The sequence below is a fragment of the Protopterus annectens genome, chromosome 1.part0 (assembly GCF_019279795.1).
Source record: "Protopterus annectens isolate FY-2018-M chromosome 1.part0, PAN1.0, whole genome shotgun sequence".
NCBI lineage: Eukaryota > Metazoa > Chordata > Ceratodontiformes > Protopteridae > Protopterus > Protopterus annectens.
Window position 1 is genome coordinate 1,924,997,083 of NC_056725.1, and position 23,050 is coordinate 1,925,020,132.

The 23,050-nt window shown below is 43.7% G+C and overlaps 1 protein-coding gene across 1 annotated transcript in view; it reads left to right on the top strand.

The window, feature by feature from the left end:
* Window positions 1-23,050, top strand: part of RAD1 (RAD1 checkpoint DNA exonuclease) — a 368,414-nt gene that overhangs the window by 106,337 nt on the left and 239,027 nt on the right. Inside the window, exon 3 of the mRNA XM_044070186.1 lies at window positions 13,606-13,864. Coding sequence (XP_043926121.1) covers window positions 13,606-13,864 — 259 coding nt within the window. The remainder of the gene's footprint in view (window positions 1-13,605; window positions 13,865-23,050) is intronic.

The following is a 23,050-nucleotide window of genomic DNA, read 5'->3' on the forward strand; positions in this document are numbered from 1 at the left end:
GCTTAGGAAGTTTGCCAGGAGACTATAGTATACCAATAAAACCTGATGCTGTGCTACTGATGCGTTCTGGAAAAAAAAAAAAAAAAAAAAAACAATAGTGGTGCTCAGGATTAAAATACAACAGGAACTGAAATGTCTGGTAAGCCTAGATATCTGTAAGAAGTCATTGGAGACAGCAGAATGGCTGAGTAGTATGAATACTATTGTAAAGCAAGACAGGGTTCACAGTATATTGATTTATAAGACTAAATAAAATTGTGAATGTGAGCATTACCATTGCATACATTTGGAGAAATGGTCTCCACAATGAAAAATGCCCAGTTATTTTCTGTACTGTGTGCAGTTCATGGATTATGGCATGTAAAACTTGATGCAGAAAAACTCCAGATTGTGTACATTTTGGTATGCCATTAGGAAATACAGATTCCTTAGATTTACATTTGGTATTTCATCAGCACTGGAAATATCCAAAATGTGCTGCTAAAGAATTAATTGAAGGCTTGGATGGTGTTATAAAAATAATTATTTAAAATAATGAATCTGCTGGTGTCAGACACTGGAAGAGTATGGCAGGAGACTGACACAGCTCCTAAATAACAAAAGCATCCTTTCACGTTTTCAGAGTTACAGTCTAATATGATAGGGACTGAAGCCTGTTACAGAAGCAGACAGGGCAACTGTAGAAAAGCAAACATCAAAAGACAGGCAGATATTGCAAAGACGTTTAGAAATGGTGTAGTACCTAAACTGACAGAGATACCTGTACCTCTGTGAAGGATGCTAGAACATGATGTAGCCTGAATATGGAGCTTTGCCAAAGAAAATAATTTCAAAATATTAAAAACAAACACACAGAATAACTAGTCATAGAAGTAGTAAGTGTAAAATAATGGGCTATCCAATTATATTACTCATAGATGCTGGCTGGAATGGTGTCGAGCTGTGAATAGACCAGTTGCTTACAGTCTGATCATATCTACATATGCACAAAGGAGACATGCGGAGATAGAAAATGCAACTGTTAGTAGTGGTATGTAGATGTGAGAACTTAAGTGAATACTTCTATTTTAAAGAGGTTGAGTTGAAAACAAATCCTTACAAATATTCAGAAAGTTTTCGTGCAAAGAACTTCTGAGATTGCAGAGAAGGAGATTACTGAGGAAAGTGAATACACCCTGGCAAAGGAACTGCACGTGACAGATATTGGGTAAGGGAATATTTACAAGAGAAACATGATGAGTTGTTACAACTAGGGAATTTGATGAGAGGAAGCTTGGAGAAGGCTGATACTAACAGTTGTTAAGGTCATGTGATTTTTTTATAAAACATTTTCTCACTGTCAGGTACTTGTCTCATGATGCACCATGGTGCTTAGCCTCTTCAAAAAATGGTCCCTGGCTGCTGCTGCTATTGTTATTGTTATTATTTTCTTTTGTGAGAATTTTTCTTTCAGAGATGAATAGTGCAGCCATTTTTTATTACTTTCATTTTCTAGTACGCCTTTTCCCATTTTAAAGATGTGTTCTGAGAATTTTACTCAAAAAAAAAAAAAAAAAACTTTTTTTTTCTGTTCTGGTCCTAAGCCCAACTTCCTCTCTCAACCTTAAAGTGCTGTTGCCATTCTTTTATAATGAAAACCAAAAATCAGTTTTGTCAGATTTCAGGGAATGTTTTTCCTTGGTCTTATCGCTTCTGCAATAGGTTCAGACCCTTTAGAGTTCAAGACTGATGACTCGTTCTTGTTGTGGGAGAAAAATTGCTATGCTAGGCCCTAACCCTTGAAGCCTTTGAGTTTTTGGCATGGAAATTCTATATGCTGATCTAGATTGCAGCATCATACTTGATGTCAAGTCAGCAACTCAGTTTTATATTGGTTTCATTTCTGTGCTGTACCAGGTGCTGATGCTAGTTTTGTATGTTAGACTGAGGCAGACTCTGTTTGGCGCTCCTGCTTTACCAGCGCTTAAAAAGCAGACAGGAGGGTTCTGAAATCCTTCTATGCTTTCTTTTTTTTTTTTTGCCAGAAAAAAAGCTTCATGCTCACAAGATTCCTTCACCTAAAGGTAAAGAGGAACTCCATGTGCAAAAGAAAGCATTCACTCTCCACTAGTGTGTTGATAGCAGTCTCAGATGATGGTGAGGATGATGATTCTTCTGCATGTCCCCTGTATGACCCCCTATTCAGGTAATTTATGAAACTCATTTTATTTATTTTTTGTTTTGCTTTTGTTTAAAGGGCTTGTCTAACTGGGTTTAGTCAAAACCCCCTTTTGAGGCTTGGGGAGAAAAGCTCCAACAATTACAAATGTTTAAACATTCAGTAATGTATGTGCTCAGGCATCAAATAATATACATTAACAATTACTGATACATTTGCTAATTAGATTACATTCATATGAAAATATAGACAATTTTTTACAGTATTAGATGTTGAGCATTTAGCATCTGAAGAGGTACATTTAGTGGGTTTGTCGAGTAATGGATCATATGATCAGTGTTTAAAATACAAAAGTGTCAGAAAGCGAAGGAACTAGGTAGGGCAAAAATGTTAATATTGTAGTTGAGGGAGTTGTAAAAGTTCAGAAAAATTTTAAACACACACTGTGTGTGTGTGTGTGTGTGTGTGTGTGTGTGTGTGTGTGTGTGTGTGTGTGTGTGTGTGTGTGTGTGTCATACACACACACACACATATATATATATATATATATATATATATATATATATATATATAAATGCATATGACATGCACACATTTTATTTATAGATATATATATATATATATGTGTGTGTGTGTGTGTGTGTGTATATATATATATATGTGTGTGTGTACATGTATATACATATATATATATATATATGTGTGTATATATATATATATATATATATATATATATATATATATGTATATATGTGTGTATATATGTATATATATATGTATATATATATATATATTTTGTGTGTGTGTGTATATATATATATATATATATATATGTATTTATTTATATATATATATATATATATATATATATATATATATATATGTGTGTGTGTATCTATATATAGATATATATATATATATATATATATATATATATATATATATGCATGTATATGTATGCTGTCATAAGGTTTATTTTAGAAGTGAGGAGTAAGCAGCATCACAAAACAATGTATTTAACTGGGATATGCTGATTCATAGGTAGTACTAGGCTATCGGCCCTAGGGCCTATGTAAGCCTAGCCATCAAGGTTCCCTGGCTTTCGCCACCTAAGAAGGTTATTTTCCCATGCCTCTGTCAAGCAGAGCCACAGAAGTGATCCCCGGGGTGAATCTCCTAATTCCCATCCATTCATTAAGATTTTTCTTGAAGAGTTCTAATAAGGAACTTTGCTTGACATAGGTAGCTTTTTCCAGAGTATGGGAAGTCTCTGGTCCAGGTTAGATGTCCGAAAGGTATGGTATGAGTTTATAGTCTGGTAATGCAGGTGTGCTCTCTGGAGCCTTGAACCAGGTTTCAGTCACAGCACAGATATCGATATTCTCCATTTTAAGGAGTGCCTTGAGTGAGTGCATTTTGAGGTTTAGACTTCAAGCATTGAGTAGCAGTACCCTCAGTTTTTCTTTGCCTGTACCTGTTTCAGTGATGGGTTTGTCATTTGGACCTTGCCTAAAAAAGGCACTATTGGGGCGGCAAGGGTCTTAGCCAGTATCTGGAATCCCAGGGGCAACAGGTGCAGGCCATCTCTAGCAAAGCATCGTGGCCTGTCGACCATGTCATCCCAGGCAGACCGATACTGGATGCCCTTAGAATGACACTCTGATATTAGTGAGGACTCACTGTGCGACATAGAGTTCTGAATGAAGAGAAATGCTTTGTGTTTTAAATGAGTTTGCATTCTGAATGGATTTCAGTTGTAGAGAGATGTCATTCCATAGTTTATCTACCCTATTTGAATATAGAAAGTCGTTTGCAGTTTGTGTTAGATTTGGTTATAGTGATTGTCACTTGTGACAAATCAGATTTAATGGATCATTAATTCTGTGTTCTTACTACAGAGGAGCCTGTAGAAAGCTTGTAAGGCTACCTAACATGGGTAGTCCCTCTGCTAGTGGACGTCTGGGAAGAAACCACCAGAGTTGTATTGGACAATCTGATGCATGTCTACTATTCTGAAAATTACTGACTGCATTCTTCAGCCACTGAGAGAGTATACCCCCCATGTGGCTGACTTCTCATTCACTGGATCCACCATCTTGGCCACTACTGGGCTTGAAGTGACATATCTTTATAGGAGAGAGGATGCTTGGGCACCATCATTCTTTTTTTTTTGCTGGGGAGTATGTCATAACTCCTGCCACCTCTCACAGCCTTGTCAGCTCCACAGTTGCTTCCTTTGGTTGGTGCATATGCAACATCCTGACTAAGCAACTTGCTGCTTATGTAGTGAGCTTAGGCTGTCTTCCTTCCCTCCCCCAGGATGAGTGAATCAGCTTCAGCCACTAACACCCATCCTACCTGAATCACCTCCAGCACCCTTACCGCTAAAATACAGGGTAACTGGCACCCACATGGTAAGAGTTACAGGAGCGAGGTCTGACTCTAAACCGGTTACAAGTGGCGTTCCCCAGGGCTCAGTCCCAGGACCCCTCCTGTTCGGCATATACTTCTCAGAGGTACAGGCAAGCGCAGGAGGACTATGGCTGACCAAGTTCGCAGACGACTGCAAACTAGGGGCTATAATTGACTCTCTGGCTGATGCAGACATCCTCCAAAAGGGTCTCACTGAGTCAGATACCTAGTGTCAAGACCTTGGTCTCAAGCTAAATGCCAAAAAGTGCATAGTCATCCCTTTTGGAAAAAACAAAGTACCCACAAACGACCACATAGGTGGTAGCCCCCTAAATACGGAAGACGTAATAAGGGATCTGGGGACCCAAGTAGATAGTAAGTTTTCATTTGATAATCACATTGCCAAAGTGGTTCTGTGTGGCCCACCTAATCACAAAAGGGTTTGCATCCGGATCGAAAGAGGTCATTGGGGCCCCCTCTATGCATCACTCATCAGACCCATCATAGAGTACAATTCCCCATTTGGGATGTACCTTACAAGACACCTGCAACAACTAGAAAGACCACAGAAGTACCTCACCAAGAGGATCACTGGCCTCAAGTAGATGCCTTATGCAGCTCGACTGAAGAAACTCCAGCTGCACTCTGTTGCATACCGCCTACTCCTAGGTGATCTCTGCCTGACATAGAAGGCCATATCCAACCCAGAATTGATGGACATGCTCCACCTAAAGAAAACCATATCCCCTCGAAGGAGCCGCACGCTCCAGGGATCTAAAACTCACCACAACAATAAATAGGACGTGCTGGAGGGATAGATTCCTGTCCCAGAGACTTCCCATGCTCTGGAACAAGATTCCAGTCTACATTAGGCTGAGCTCCTCACTAACCCTCTTGAAGAGAAACCTTGAGGAGTGGATGGGAAACAAAAAGTTTACCCCAGGGATCACTTCAATGGCTCTGCTGGACAGAGGCACAGGGAACTAATCTAAGGGGGCGGCGAAAGCCAACACATTCCGGCTAGGCTTATAAATGCCTTCAGGCAGACAGCCTAGTAGCCTAGTACCTAGCTATGAACCTGTGTATATTTCTGCAGCATGGGGCTGCTCAGAGAGTTGAGATTTTGGTCAGAAATGCCCAAGCATCATATCCTTGTCACCACAACTGCCCTTAAAAAGGTTCCAACACTTCAGAACCATGATGTCTATCCATCCAGATAAACAATCCAGAGAGGTGAAGAGAACAAAAAAAGTGGATTTTCATGTCCTGTACTGCTTCTCTTATGGTATTTCTTACACATGGTGGAATTCACTGAGGATATTTTAAATGACTGTCTTAATTTTTCACTTAATGGCCCACAGTTATCAGTCGTTAAGGTATTAAGTATTTTAATGTCTGACAATGTTGCCATGTAGCCCTGTCATGCTCTCCAGAGACATTGGTGGTGAGCTACACTGATATAATGTTGGTATGCTGAAAATGCAGTATGTAATGAGCGTCTGAAAAAGACCCCTTCCATGTATGCCTCTTCAAGCTGGAGTTAGCAGCAGAGACTGAACTGCTGAACACTCCTATTTTAGACTGGGAGTAGGGAATAAAAATCATTTTAGTCAGTGCATTTCATAATTCTACTGAGGTTGAGACTTTCAAAACTGACTGGGGCTGCCCTGTGGCTGAGTTATTGCACTTTAATGCTATTTATCAGAGGTACTTATTGTTTCCCACCTAAAAGGGGCTATTACCCATGTATAGAAAATTACCACAGAAATGTAATCATATTTACATCACATCTCTACTTCTCTACTTTTTGTATTATAATTTTGAATTGTATAGTCACATTTTGGATATTTTATGTTGAAGAGAACTGTATGTCTGCATCGTTTTAATGATGTCCTTCAAGGATGCATCTGCAGTCCTAACATATGGGTTGTCCTGCCTCAGGCAGCCCTTCGGTCGGCCGGATTCCAAAGTCTGGGTCTGGCCTCGGCTGATGTCGCACTTCACCCGACATCATAGCTGCTGTCAATTGGGTATAAAGGCATCATTTTCCTCTGTCTTTCTTGCCGCGTGGTGCCCGAAGCAGAAGCTGTTCGCAAGTGCCGGTCGGTCAGAACCAGAGATTACTACTACCGAAGACTTCTAAAAAGCTAAGTACCCCGTTGGGGACTCTTTCTTGCCTCAGCCGATGTCAGAAAAAGTAAATAGCTGTTTAACTTGTGGGAAACAAATACCTCATAAGGATTTCCACTCTTACTGCCCTCCTTGCTTAGGCCCAGGCCACGACGTAGCAGCTTGTCTAGCCTGTGCTTCCTTCAACCGACGGACACTTAGACGTCGGTCGGAGTTTGCAGAGGAGTTTTTCGGCTCCGCTTTTGCTTACAACATGCCGTCGGAGACTCCGACTTCACAATTAGCTAAAAAGCGTTAGGAAAAGGACCGACACTCGCGGTCCGCGGTTTCGGCCGAAACCACGGTTAAGCCTACCGTGAGTGTCTCTGTTTCGGCTGAAACCGAATCGTCGGTTCTTCCTTCGGCCGAAAGCATGCCTCCTACAACCGAGGCCTCATACAGCATGGCTGAATCTGCTACTGAAATTCCACCTGCTGTTGCAGGTTCTCAGGATTTATCAGATACTATTCCTTCAGACATATCTACTCCTGCACGTGGAGCTGCTAGGCCCCCTGCATCTATGTCTATCAAGGCTTTTTCTAGGGCTAAAGCAGCTAAATCTTCTAAGGCCTTGCCTGCTAAAACCCCCTCATCCAGGCCTACCTCTAGTTCCCAAATGCTCAGCCTGGCAGAGGATCTCATTTCTTTGATCAGGGGATCCCAACCTTACCCTGACAGGGCCTCTCATCCCCCTCCAGAGAAGAGGCCTAGAGCAGAGCCCCCTAAGCCAGTTTCAACAGATTATTCCTCGGATGATTCAGAAAACTCTAATCCTCCAGAAGGCCCTTATTCTCCATATGAGGACTCTGATGCAGAAGACTCCATTCCTTCTGCCTCTCCTCCTGAGGAATTTTCTTTTGGGGAAACCTTGCATGCTATGAGAGAGCAATTTCAATGGCAGGGCCAGGATTTTTCAGATACAAGGAAAAGGCTAAGGACCTTTTTACATTTACCACAGCATAGGCCTTTAGCCATTCCTCCAGTACTAACAGTTGTGGATGATGCATTTAATGATGCTTGTACTGCCCCTGACTCTCTTCCCCCGGCCCCTGCTAAGCCCGACAGATACTACAGGGTCCCGGGCACACACTATCACTTGTTTAAGGCTCCTATTGCAGATCCTGAAACTATTTCACAGGGCCCCAAAGCTGTAGCAGCTGCCTCTGCCAAAAACCCCCTCCCCTCTGAGAGAGAATCTAGAGCTTTAGAGAGGTGGGGTAAAAAAGTTTATACTTCTGCTACTCTTTCGGCTAGGGCCTTAAACTGTCAATTCCACATGATTCAGTATCAGGAATTTTTGTTAGATCAGCTAAATAAAAAACTGTACTCTCCTGAACCTATAGACCGTACGTCCCTTCAGGATTTGGTACATAACACTCAGCAGGTCAGTAATCATTCCTTAAAATGCGGCTATGATGCACTGGAGGCTTCCTTTAGGTCAGCTATGACTGGTACAGTGATCAGAAGGCATGCATGGTTAAAGAGCAATCCTTACCAGACCATGTAAAGTCAAAGCTCCTAGATGCTCCCATGGAGAAACAAAGTTTGTTTGACTCCCCTGCACAGCAAGCGTTAAAGAAGGTGGAAGAAAAAGCAAAATCTGTCCAAACAGTCAAGGATTTCTTACAGGTCCAGCCTCCGAGGTTTAGTAGAAATTGGCCTTCGAAGAATTGGTCCTTTCCAGACACCTCCAGAGCACAGAGAGGCAGAAATAGGCGCCCAAGAGGCAGAGGTCAATCCAGAGGTGCCTACAGGGGACGTCAGTGGCAGCCCAACAACCAGAGAAGTACTGCCACAGATCCAGCTACTACCACTTCCACAGGACAGTCACAGTGACTTGGCTCTGATACCGCCTACCAGGGAACAACTGGAAGCACCCTTAGGCGGAAAGCTAGCCTTGTTTTCAGTAAACTGGCATTACATTACAGGAGACAAATGGATTTTACAGACAATAGACAAAGGCTACAGGTTTCACTTCCATACTCTACCAAGAAAGAGAGGAATGCCAAACCTACCACCAAATCAAAAAACAAACGCTCTAGGACAAATCAAACACTTACTAGGGATGAGAGCTATAGAAAAGGTACCGTCTATGGAACAAGGACAAGGATTTTACTCCAGACTTTTCCTGGTACCAAGAAAAGGAAACCAATGGAGACCTATTCTCGACCTGTCCGCTCTGAACACATATCTCATTGTTCCAAAATTCAAAATGCTGACCCTACAGCAACTTCTTCCCATGCTGGGCAAGGAGTCTTGTCTGGTGACTCTAGATCTCAAGGAGGCATACCTGCACGTCCCTATATAACCAGATTGCAGAAGATACCTCAGATTTCTTGCAGGATCAGAGCATTATCAATTCTCAGCATTGCCCTTTGGCTTATCTACTGCGCCCAGAGTATTCACGAAATGCCTGGCATCAGTAATTGCTCATTGCAGGCTTCAGGGAATTCAAATTTATCCATACCTGGATGACTGCCTGATACAAGCGGACAACAAGATCAAATTAAGAAAAGATTTGGGAAAGGTTATTCACCTACTGCAAGCCCTGGGATACACAGTCAACATAAAAAAGTCAAGGCTGGTACCATCCCAAAGGATAACATTCTTGGGTGCCGAACTGGACACATCAAATCAAATGGCATTTCTCACAGCAGAAAAGCAGAAGCAACTACCACTCTATTTCATGGCATTAACAACGCAGAACCAGCTTACAGCAAGGAAAGTCCTGCAAGCCCTGGGTTACATGGCATCCTGTATAATATTGACTCCACATGCCAGACTACATATGAGGAAGTTGCAATTGTACCTAAGGAATTTATGGTCTCAGCACAAGCACAGCCTAGAAACCCAAATTCCAATAATTCCATGCCTGAAGCAAGAATTCCTGTGGTGGGCTCAGGCCTGTCAGTTGAACAGAGGACTACCTTTCCGCAGCCCTCACCCAAGCCAGACTATCACCACGGACGCCTCAGACCTCGGTTGGGGGGCACACATGGTGGACAAGTGTATACAAGGCCTATGGACACAAGACCAGCTGAACCTACACATAAATCAAAAAGAGATGCTGGCAGTGAAACAGGCAATTCAGACATTCAGACCGTTTCTTCAACAGGGTCATTTGCTGATAAGGACGGACAACACCACAGTCATGTGGTATATCAACAAACAGGGAGGCACACACTCATATCCTCTATGCCGCATGGCAATGGACCTGTGGAATGTGGCCCTCAGCCTCAACATTCAGCTCCAGGCCATATTTGTGCCAGGAAAAGAAAATATACTAGCAGACACCTTAAGCAGAACTACCACGGATGCCCACGAATGGATGCTGCATCCAGACATCTTCAAATCCATTACAAAGAAATGGGGGCTACCAGAAATAGACCTGTTCGCATCCCCACACAACCACCAGTTGAGGAAATTCTGCACAAGGACCTACCACCCACTTGCTTGGAAGGTGGACTCCGTATCCTTCAGTTGGGAAAACCTGACAGCATATGCATTCCCACCTCTTCCTTTGATGCACAAAGTGTTACTGAAGATCAAAGAAGATCACCCAAGGATCATCCTGATAGCTCCAGACTGGCCGAGGCAGCATTGGTACCCGCTACTGAGGAGTATGTCTCGGGCACACCCATGCCCTCTACCTCTAGTTCCTTTACTGCTAACACAGAACAACTTCAAGATCCTGCATCCAAACTTGAAAACACTGCAGCTAGCTGCTTGGAATATTATATAAAGCAAAATAACCCAGATTTATCTCAGAGGGTTAAAGACATTATCCTGGAGGCTCGCAGACCCTCCACAAGGAAAACTTATTCAGCCAAATGGAAAAATTTGGAGTGCAGCAAAAGGAGAAAATGTATCATTAGCAAGCATAGCTAACATCCTGGAATATTTAGCAGAACTTTTCCACAATGGCCTGTCTTACTCCTCCATTAAAATTCATGCATCAGCAATTTCAGCAGAATACAACATGGATCCTCCAGTCTTCTCTCATCCTCTACTCAGGCAATTTCTGAGAGGAATTAAAAATGTAAAGCCTCCAAGGAAGCCACCTTTGCCTACATGGGACCTTAACTTTGTGCTAGAAAAGTTAACACTTCCCCCTTTTGAACCAGCAGCAACAGCAGAATTACAGTTCTTATCTTGGAAAACTGCTTTCCTGCTTGCAATCACTTCAGCCAGAAGGTTTTCTGAATTACAGGCATTAATGGCAGTACAGCCCTTCCTTATCTTCCATCAGGATAGAGTGTCCTTGAGAACTAACCCTACTTTTATGCCTAAGGTAGTCTCCAGGGTATCATTGAACCAAGCAATCCACCTACCAACTTTCTTCCCCAACCCACAGAATAGGGGCGAAAGACTACTACATACCTTGGATGTGCACAGGCAATTGCGCTACTATCTGGACAGAACCAAGGACAATAGAAAAACTGACCAGCTTCTGGTAGCATATGCAGCAGGAATGGAAGGAAAAGCAATTTCAAAACAGACAATCTCAAAATGGATAGGAAATTGCATTAGATTTTGTTACTCTTTTCATGGAAAGACAACTCCAGAAAACATCAGACCTCACTCCACAAGGGCTACAGCCACTACTACAGCTTTCTTACGAGGAGTGGCTACCAAAGACATTTTAGAGGCTGCTACTTGGAGCTCCGTGCATACATTTGCCAAGCATTATAATCTACCTTTATACTCCAGATCCCGGCAAGGTTTTGCCACTGCTGTTTTGCAAGGGATCTTAGCTACACCATAATCATCTTAGTACCTCCTCCCCCAGTTTGGCTATGGTATTCTACCCATATGTTAGGACTGCAGATGCATCCTTGAAGGACATAGTGCAGTTTTGTACCTACCATAAATGTAGATGTCCGAGAGGTATGCATCTGCAGTCAGAATTACCCACCCTCCTTCCCCTCTGTGGTACTCCTAGGGTATTTGCCCATCTTGTAGCTAGCTGGGGGAATCTATTATGGTGTATTTGTTTGTATATATGTATATACATGTTTATTTTGTTTGCTCTCTACTGTTTGGAATCATTTGCATTTATCCAAATTTAGCCTTCCTAGAGGGCACCTGGCATCTGGGGCAAGAAACACTGAGGAAAATGGCATCGGCTGATGCCTTTATACCCAATTGACAGCAGCTATGACGTCGGGTGAAGTGCGACATCAGCCGAGGCCAGACCCAGACTTTGGAATCCGGCCGACCGAAGGGCTGCCTGAGGCAGGACAACCCATATGTTAGGACTGCAGATGCATACCTCTCGGACATCTACATTTATGGTAGGTATAAAACTGTACTTTTATTGGGGTATTTGGTGCCTTTAAAGTGACAAGTTTACTTTTTTTTACACTTATTTCCTTGGACACAATATGCTGTGTTCTTGATCATTCAGTTTTTCTTTAGAAATAGTTTCATTGTTGTTCATGTCAGCCAGTCTTAACTGATGGTCTGTTTTAATGGGTAGCTACAAAGATTGTTGAATGGCAGAATAAGTTTGGATCATAACTGTAGCTTTCTTGTTTCTTAAAAAAAAAAATCAGCACTCTACACTCTCAGCTGTTTCTGATTTTGCAGAATGCCCCTGATTGTTGCCTCATTTTTGTCCTGTCCTTTGTATAAAAAAAAAAAATGTTTTATTATTTTTCTGGTAAATCTTGGAGGATTACAGTCAGTGCCAGGCATTATATTTCATACTACTTATTGTTCAGAAAATGCACATCATTGCAAAGCCTGTTGTGCTAACCTTTTAAGTGAATTAGAGTAGTACTTAAAAATTATCCATGATTATCCATGATGGTCTTTGTTCTTCCACTGTTTTTGGCTTTGTTCAGAATACTTGACCAGAGAAGTTGAGAAGTATACATGATCTATGAAGCATGTGAAGTCTGGACTTTGTAATTCAGGAGTCCAAATGCAGACCATTCTTACTAGAGTTAGTATCTAGTTCTGTAGTCTTTGTTTCTTTGCAGCTCATTGTGCAACCTGTCTAGTGTTTTTATGCCTTAACATTTGTTCAGTCTACATGGAGCATTTTGGATTTGCAGGAGGCACACTTTATGTTATCTTCCTGAATATTAAACAAGGAAGAGCACAAATGTATTTGCTGTCCTTTCTATCAGTACCAGATGTGAATGGGGGGTACTGACCACATAGTACTTACCTTACTCCCTTCTATCTTGCTCCCTTCTATCTTGTCTGGAGGAAGGGAAGAGCTTTCCGTCAAATACTACACTCATGTACTATTCTGCAAGCTATTGCTGAATTCTGATCAGTGTCTGCCCACCATACCTTTTTCTCTCCCAGGGGCCTAGGCCACCAGGCTGCAAATAACCCCACAGCTGAGGAGAGGAGAGGGATGAAGCTGAGGCAGTCATTCTGTAACTAGTAACTTGGGTTTTCTCTTAACGCCCTACCTAGCCTGGCATGGTAAGCTGATGTCATGTAGCTGGGAATGCAGTGGTAATGCAAGGGAAATATCCCACCTACTAGACACCATGCCCTTGTTTACCTACTGCAACATTTGTTGTTGTCATGGCAACAGTGTCATTGGTGGTGCTTGTGAAATCTGTTGCTTACCCTAGCTTGGTCCTATATCCTCTGTCCTGGAAGAGAAAAGCAGGAAATGTCTCGTCATTCCTTTCCTTGTATGTCCGTTCCAACAGGTGCCCAAACTGCTAGTTAAACTCTTCTCAGGTGAGTTAAACGTCTGGGTTTTATCCATGTATACTCCTCAGTGTTTGACACTGAGATCCTTTACTATCATTGTTTCAAACATCATCTCTTAATGAGTCATTGCTGTCACATGCAGTACCTTTTCTTATTTACTAACCTTGTCTCCCTTTCATTTCCAGGGATGACAACCGCTTTAAAGATGTGCTACAAAGGTTACGGCCATCCACTTGTACTTTTCTTGGAGGAAGGAGGTGTGGTGACTGTGTGCAAGATTAATACTCAAGAACCAGAGGAGACCTTAGATTTTGATTTTTGCAGCACCAATGTCATCAATAAAATAATACTGCAGTCCGAGAGTCTAAGGGAAGCCTTTGCAGAACTAGATATGACCAGCGAGGTGCTTCAGATTACTATGTCTCCAGACAAGCCATTTTTCAGGTGTGTAAACTGTTCATACTAATTTCACATTGCAGGCCAAATGATTTTAAGTCTTCACAGTTATTGCCGTTGATATAAAAGAGAAAGGAGAATATATAAATATGTAATGTATGGCATGAAAATATACTATAACCCTTGCATTAATGGCCATCAAAATGGAAATGTATTTATTTGGTTTAGTTGTAGTTTGTTTTGTTTTAGTTTATTTTGTTTTACTTTATTTTATTTTTAATGGTGGCAGAGTAATACCTGTCAAGCAGTGTACTTGTACATTCAAAATGACAGGCCAGAAATGTACTAAGGTCTCAATAGTATGTTTTTTAAAGTGATGACAGAGTAATTAATATCTGTTAAGCACTGTACTTGTACAGTTATCAGATGCGAACAATTTGATGTAGTTTATGCAATAGAAATAGATTCTGGTATTGTTTTTATGCCTTTAGTATGTCGCATTCTGTGGCTGGGATGAAGAGACATGAAGTCTGGCAGTTGCATCAGTTTCACTGAACCCAAGAGAAATCTGTTTGCAGTAGCTAGTCTGCTTTTACAGAGGCAAAAAAAAAAACACTTTTGTGAAACCAGTGTAAATGCCAAAAAGATATAAAAGCATTGGATTCTCAGAGGAGGATAGTTAACTTTAGAAAGAAGAGGTGAAGCGAGAAAATAGTACCAATTAAAAAAGAAGGAAGTAAAAGTAGCACAGGTCCATGCTGTAGAAAATACAGCCCTGTCAATTAAGATAGAAAGTGTGTCCGTTCTAGTTACAAAAACAAATAACTACCTTGAAATAGTTATTAAGGATTAATCTGTAGTGCAGAAAAAGGGTCAATGGATAAATGCTATTGGATAGCACAGCTCTGCAGAGGTATTAGGACTGCTCAGCACACCACATTTTTGCCAAGCTGAATGCAACCCACAAGCCTTAGAGTATACCTGTCTGCATGGTTACTTCATTTATGTCCCTGCTTTAAAATTTATTTTAGCAAACTGAACAGATCCCAAACTGTTTAATGAGGCATCTTCCTTTTTCATGTAACCTGGTTAGTTTTATATCTTTTATTCTTTTTTCCTGTGGCCTGTCTGTATGCCCTTCTACTTTCATATTACTGTAATCTTTTATTTTACCTTTATTTTAGCCAGTATGCCATGAGGGTCTCCTCGTTCTTTTGATCATGACTGAGTGCTCAAAATTTCTCTCCTTTTACCCTCAAATGGTGCCTCACAGTTTGAGAGCTTTATTGGCTTGAAAATATTATTTTTCCTTTTGATTCTGCTACCACATAATTCCACACACTGTCTGACAACTTTGACATGAAATTACAGAGTCATCATCTTTTTCTTACAACAGGCCACAAAATTCAACGTCCAGATGCTTTACATGATTTCTGGATCTGAAGTGCTCCTATGGGTCCTAACTAACTTGCAGGACTTAAGCCACCCAGGTCCTAGAAGCTTGACACATAATTTTTTTTTCCCAGCGGTAACCCCCCCCCCATTCCACGTCCCTTCTCAAGATGCCTTTTGCTGCAGTTGCTGAGTTTGGCTACAGAGAAATGGACCCAGCCTCATTTGACTTATTTTCTTGCAAAAAAAAAATTAATTAATTAAAATAAAATATATATATATATATTAAAAATATATATATATATATATATATATATATATATATATATATATATATATATATATTTATATTTTCCTTAGACATGGCAGAAGCTCCTAAGCCTGTCTTTTGGAAATGCACAGTGTGTGGCCACAAGCTTTCCCTGGCTGATGGCCACACTCTGTGTTTGTTTAGGTGCAGTCCATCTGGACATGGCCTACACGATCTGAGCAGGGTTTAATCCTAGATCCCTCAAGGACCCGAGGGCTAAGTTGGTTATGAAAGGCCTCTTACCAGCATCTGGGACGGCTGTCCACTCTTCATCTTCTACAGTAGCAGCCACTACCCGTGTCTTCTCCCTCACAGGCCTCCAGTGCTCAAACCCTCACTTCTGGGCCTATGAACTCTGACAGGAGGCACAAGGATAGGCACAGAAAGCGGTCCCCTGACCACTCAGCGTAGTCAAGGCCCCAGCTAAGGCAAAAACTCCTCCTAGGCCCGGCACCCCTCTGTTCCGTTCTCTGAGGTTTTCACCAGAGCCGGCGGTGTCTTGGCCCCCTTCGAGAGCCTTCCTTCACCGACACTCCCCGCCGGTGTTGGTGGCTTCATCGTCTGGTTCCACCCACAGTGTAAGCGAATCAGAGATGGACAGGATGATGTGGATGTTTTATCCGCACCCAGATCCAGATGAGGGTCTTGCCAGCCCCCTCTCCCTCTGGAGCGGGGGGTTCTCAGCCCTTCTTCGCCCCCATCGCTCCTCCAATCTGGGCCTTGATTTTGGATTCCATGGATCCGAGAGTCCTCGGGGTCGAAGGGCCGGCGCTGACAGTACCTAGTACTTCTATTCCAGCCATGGCCTTGAGCAGGTCGGATCCGAGCTCTCGGAGCTGATCCGGGGGGGGTGTTGTCAGCTCCGAGTTGTTTGGAGCTCAGCCTCCCCTTCAGCATCTCTTCTCCAATGGGCTCAGCTCTGACTCCCCAGTGGATCCGAGGAGAAGCGACTCCATTGTTTGTTTCTCAGGATGTCCGCTCTCCCTTGGCTTTTGATGTGGTGAAGAGGGTCCACTCGAGTGGGTCGTGGCCTCTGACCATCTCCTCTTCAGAATCCGCCCTGACCCCCTCATTTCTGGGTATGGCTCCGACCATCCTATCCTCTCAGGGACAGCCCGTGCCTGATGTGCCCCAGGGAGAACCCATTGGAGAGCAACTCCCAGTTTGCGAGTCCCACAGAGTGTCCCACTGAGGAGGTCCCTTGCAAATGGATATATAAAAGGAGACACTTGGTCTCCCCAGAGTCCCTCACAGAAGACACGGACTTGGAGGAAGAGGACGGTTCCCCCAGTTCACTGCCCAAGGATGTCTCCTTCGGAGACATCATGGAAATTGTATGCCAAATAGGGGGGGGGGTCCAGCCAAAAAATGACCCAGGACGAGTCTGTGTTTCTGGAAGCATTTGGTATGGGCTCATCTACCCTCCTGGGTGTCGTCCCCCACCGAGCCACTGGTGGACCTTATTGCATCTAGGGCATGGAAGGAACTGGACACAGTGGAGCCAATTCCCCCACAGACAGAGACAGCTAGAGTAAGGGGTCCCCAGTAGACACTATGGTGGTGGCAGCTGCCACCAAGAAAGAGCTTACTCAGGAGCTCTACAGTCCATCCTCCTGACCCAAGAGTCGTTGTCGATGGATCATCTGGGGAAGCGAGTTTATGCTTCTGTCACCTTTTCCATAAGGGCACTGAACTATATGGTGCACATTATTCGACTTCAGCGAGACTTGGTCGAGGAGGTCGCTGAGTCGTCCCCAGAGTCCAAATTGGCAAAGAGCATGAAAATGTTTTCTGAATGCATGGCCACTCTCAAAGCGGTTGCGAATATGTCCATTCATCTCCTTTCCCATGCCACAGAAGGGGCCGCTAGGGTGGCTGGGTCCGGCATTGCTATGAGACGCCACACCTGGCTTCGGCTATGTCAATTCTCTGACCCCTTTAAGGCATCTTTGCGATTGCTCCCTACGATGGCTCTTCCTTGTTTGGGAAGTCCATGTGTGAGACACTAGTCCAGAGTGAGAAGGATGGGAAGACACTGTCTGCCATCAGGATCCGGTTCTTGGCCCCTCCGAGATCCTTTTCAGGGAATCAACGAGGGGCAAAGAAGATGTGGTTCCGGAAATCTCAGTTCTCCCGGGCCACTCAGGATTCTTCTTCCCGCAAAGGGGGTTACAACAGATGCCGTCCCAGAGGCAGAAGGGGTCCAAAGAACTTTGGGTCCAGAGAACTATTCTCTGACAGACCCGTGCAGCAACCCTGAGGGGTTGCCTGGCTGCTCATCTCTGGAGGCAGTCGGGGGCTGTCTTTCATTACACCCAATGGAGTGGGAGTCCCGTTACAACAGACCATTGGGTGCTAAAAATCATATCCAGAGGCTATTCCATACCATTTGTAACACCACCCCCCCCCCCTATCAAAACTCCTCCTGGATGTTCCACCCACACAAAGGGAGGAAGCAGCATTGGAGATGGAAAAGCTGCTAGACAAAACGAGTCATCCAACCCATCCCCCCCATCAATCCAGATTGGGCATCTATTCCAGGTTCTTTTTGGTGCCAAAGAAAATGGGGGACCTAAGAACCATTCTGGATCTTTCCATTCTGAACCTGTCAGTAGCCAAGGAGAAATTCTGGATGGTCACGCTACAGTCCATTCTGCCCTACTTGCAGGCAGTAGATTGGATGGGCTCAGTCAACCTCCAGGACACATACTATCACGTCAGAATGAACAAGTGCCCCTGCAGGTTTCTTCTCTTCCAGCTGGGGGCCAATCATTATCAATTCAGGGCCCTACCCTTTGGTCTCACCACAGCCCCCAGGGTATTCACCAAAGTCATGGCGGTGGTAGCGGCCCACCTGAGTCTTCAGGGAATCCAGATTTACCCTTACCTGGATGATTGGCTCCTTGCTGCCCCTACCAAGCGTGTACTATGCCAGGCCAGAGGTTACTTCCTTCTTCTAGCAAACAGACTTGAGTATTACAATCAACGTCAACAAGTCGTCTCTGACTCCAGTTCAGAGCCTACATTTCTTTGGAGCTCAGCTAGACACCATAGAAATGAAAGGTTACCTCACTCCGGAAAGGGGAAACAATTTGAAACTTCACTTATCTTACCTTCGTTCTTACCGCCCATGAGCGGAATCAGTTCTGTAGGCCTTGGGCTCCATGGCAGCCACTATCAGTCATCTCCCCTTAACACATCTTCACAGGAGTGTCCTCCAGTGGACGTTAGCAGTTCAGTGGTCCCTACTCAACCTACCCTTGTCCCATTCAATATGCATATCTCAGGCTTGCAGAGAGTCACTTCTCTGGTGGACTCTTTCCCCAAAACTTGTCCAGGTACGTCCCTTTCTTCCTTCGTTTCCCACAAACACAGTGACCACGGATGCCTGCCAGCTAGGGTGGGGGGGCATTGCTCTGGAAGGGCAGTCCAAGGCACGTGGTCTCCTTCCGAGACCAACTTGCATATCAATGTCCTGGAGTTGAGGGTGGTTCTTTTATAATTGCAGGCCCTTCATGCCAGTCTTCCTCTACAGACTATTGCCATCCAGTCAGACAACATGTCTGTGGTCTAGTATATGAACAAGCAGGGAGGAACCAGATCTTACTCCCTTTGTTGAGAAGCCATGAGAGTGTGGGAATGGGCAGATGATGTTCGTGTTTCACTGTTGCAGTTATTACATTTGGGTAATCTGCTGGCAGGTTGCCCTCAGTCGGCCTGAATTCCAAAGTCTTGGGTCCTGTGTGGGTTGCTGTCTTCCCTTCCATGACGTCAGGTCGTCAAGGGTGTAAAACATGCAGCCGATGCCATTTTCTTTAGTCTTTCTTGCCGTGCGGTGCCGGAAGCAGAAGCATTTCGCAAGTGCCGGTCGGCCGACTACTGAAATATTCGAGTTTGAGTTTCAGAACTGAAGTCTTCACTAAAGCCAAGTACCCTGTTGGGGAAACTTTTTTTTCTTGCTTTTTACCGATGTCAGAAAAAGTTAATAATTGTATTACTTGTGGGAAGCAAATACCTCGTAAGGATTTCCATTTATACTGAATTCCTTGCCTAGGCCCTGATCACAACGTGCCTGGCTGTCGGTTTTGTGCTAGATTTAACCAACGCACTATTAAGCGTCGGTATATTTTTGCATCCAAGTATTTTGGAAACTGATTTAACTACCCAGAAATGTCGTCGGATAGCAATCAGACTACCAGAATACATAAAAAAAAAACGCAAAGAAAAGGACAGAGAAGGGCAGTCGAGATCCAAAACAGACGACGAAGCTTCTCCTAAGCCGTTCGCCGGTACTCAGTGAGGCGCTTTCGCAGCCCCTGATACCTGCTACCTTCGAGTCGCAGGCCTCTACCGACACCCATGTGGAGTCCGGCATGCCGCAAGATACTCAAGGTATTGGACCGATGGATGTATCTCCCTCGGTTGGGTCCAGAGCCGCTGAGCAGGCACCGGCTTCTGAGGGTGTATTCACACCTCAACATTTTTATATCAAACCAACAAAAGCTGCAAAACCAAAGGCAAAGACACCTTCTAAAACTAAAAAAATGACTCCTGAGCCATGTGCACAGGCCTCTATGCCTAAAAAACAGATGATCAAAATGGCTGAAGACCTTATTACCTTGATCAGGGGTACCTATCCCCCTCCAGATAAGAGACCTAGGCAAGACACTGACTGTGAATCTTCAGATCAGGTTTCTATTTCTTCTGATTCCTCTTCTGATCAGGAATTATCTTTACCTCCCTATGAGGATTCTGATGCTGAGGAGTCCATTCCATCTGCATCTCCTCCTGAGGATTATTCTTTTGGAAAAACCTTGCATACTTTGAGGGAGCATTTTCACTGGGAGAGTCAAGACTTCTCAGAATCAAAAAAGAGGCTCAGGGATTTCCTTCTCCCTCAGCACAAGCCTTTAGCCATTCCCCCTGTTTTAGACATTGTGGATGATGTGTTTTCTGAGTCAAGCCTGACCCCTGACTCCTTACCTCCGGCTCCCAGTACGCCTGACAGGTATTACAGGGTCCCCGACTCTCATAAATTTTTTATTTAGAAACCCTGCTGCTGATCCTGAAACTATTTCACATGGTCCAAAGGGAGTGAAGACCTCAACAGCAAAAAACCCTACCCCCTCCGACAGAGATTCAAGGGCACTGAACAGATGGGGGAAAAGGGTTTATAGATCTGCAACCGTGGCAATCAGGGCCTTAAACTGTCAATGTCATTTGCTTAAGTACCAACAACATGTTATGGGATTGCTGAAACTGAAAATGATGTTTATTTCAGAATTTGCAGAAAATAAGGAATTGCAAGAATTATTGCATGCAGCTGAACAAGTTGGAAAGCATACTTTGCAATGTGGTTTTGATTCTTTAGAGGCCTCCTGCAGGGCCGCATTTACTCTATCTGTGATTAGGAGGAATGCCTGGTTAAAGGAACAAAATTTGCATGATCATGTTAAAGCTAAATTGCTAGATGCACCTTTACAGCATGATTCTCTGTTTGGTATTAAGGCAGAAGAGGTTTTAAAGAAAATGGAAGATAAAGCTAAGTCTATGCAAACTGTTAAAGATTTCTTACAAGTGCAGCCACCTAGATTCAGTAGACACTGGCCTATAAAAAAATTGGTCCTTTCCTGTATCAGACAGAGCTCAAAGGGGCAAATCCAGGTGCCCCAAGGGTTCCAGGTACCAGGCTCAAGACTCATACAGGTCAAAGCAATGGGGCGCATCCACCTCCAAATCTGGAGGAGATAAAGCGCAAACCTACAGAAAGCAATCCCAATGACTTCCCTCTGCCTACACCAAGCACTTATCTTTTGGCAGCACCCATAGGGGGAAAATTAGCACTTTTTGCTCAAAATTGGCAGTTAATAACCCAGGACAAGTGGGTACTAAACATCGTATCACAGGGATACAGATTCCATTTCAACACACTGCCAATGACAAATGGTTGGCCAGATCTGCCAAAAAACCAATGGGCAGAGGCACAGAAACAGGTTACATCTCTCATGGATATGAGGGCCATTCAGACAGTACCAGAACAGGAAAAAGGACAAGGTTTTTACTCAAGACTATTCTTGGTACCCAGAAAGGACAAGGCCTGGCGGCCAATACTGGATTTATTGATTTTAAACCCATATCTGGACATTCCAAAATTCAAAATGCTCACTTTGCAACAGCTCCTGCCCATGCTGGGCAAGAATGCTTGGCTGGTGACTTTAGACCTAAAAGAGGCATACCTGCATGTCCCAATAAGACAGTCATGCAGAAGATACCTCAGTTTCAAGGCTGGCTTAATGCATTACCAATTCTCTGCAATGCCCTTTGGCTTATCTACTGTGCCCTGGGTCTTTACAAAGTGCCTGGCACCAGTAATTGCATTTTGCAGACAAAGTATTCAAATATATCCATACTTGGACGACTGTCTCATTCAAGCAGAGAAAAAGGACACTCTTCTATGACACCTGACATTTGTGAAAAGCCTTCTAACACGCCTAGGGTACACAGTAAACGAAAAGAAATCACAACTGGTACCCTCTCAAAAGATAACATTCCTGGGTGCAAGCTTGAATACAACTGCCCAGATGGCTTACCTCATGCCAGACAAACAAAGGCAACTGACTACTTACTTCAAACTGATGGCAACAAAAACACAGTCTTCTGCAAGACAAATTCTGCAGGCTCTGGGCTTCATGGCATCCTGCATCCTACTAATTCTATATGCAAGACTGCATATGAGGAAACTTCAGTGGTACCTAAAAAGTTTATGGAGTCAACATTCACACAGTCTGGAAACAATGATTCCTCTCATCCCCTGCCTGCAACAGGAGTTTCTATGGTGGGCAAAGGCCTGTCACCAAAACATGGGACGGCCCTTCACTCTACCCCGTGCCAGCCAAACCTTAACAAACGCATCAGATTATGCCTGGGGGGGCCACATGGCAGGAAGATGCATTCAGGGCATATGGACACCAAATCAAATGTATCTTCATATCAACCAGAAAGAGATGCTAGCTTTTCAAAATGCCCTAACAGCCTTCAAGGACTTACTTCATCCAGGACAACTACTGATAAAGACGGACAACACCACATTCATGTGGTAATCTGCAAGCTCCATTCCTGCCAGGAAAACAAAACACCTTGGCAGAAGACTTGAGCAGAAACCTGATGGATCCTCATGAGTGGAAACTATATCCACAAGTCTTCAGCATGATAGCAGAGAAATGGGGGAGCCCAGACATAGACCTATTTGCCTCTCCTCAAAATTATCAACTGAAAAGATTCTGCACAAGGACGTATCACAGACAAGCATGGAAAGTGGACGCCCTATCCTTCAGTTGGAAAAACCTATCAGTTTATGCCTTTCCTCCTCTGCCTTTCTATCTCTACCCAATGTCCTCCTAAAAGTCAGACAAGAGAAGCCAAAGATGATATTAATTGCCCGGACTGGCCCCGCCAATACTGGTACCCAATCCTAAGGAACTTGTTTCAATACCCAGCTTGGACCTTGCCTCAGAAACCACAACTACTGTCCC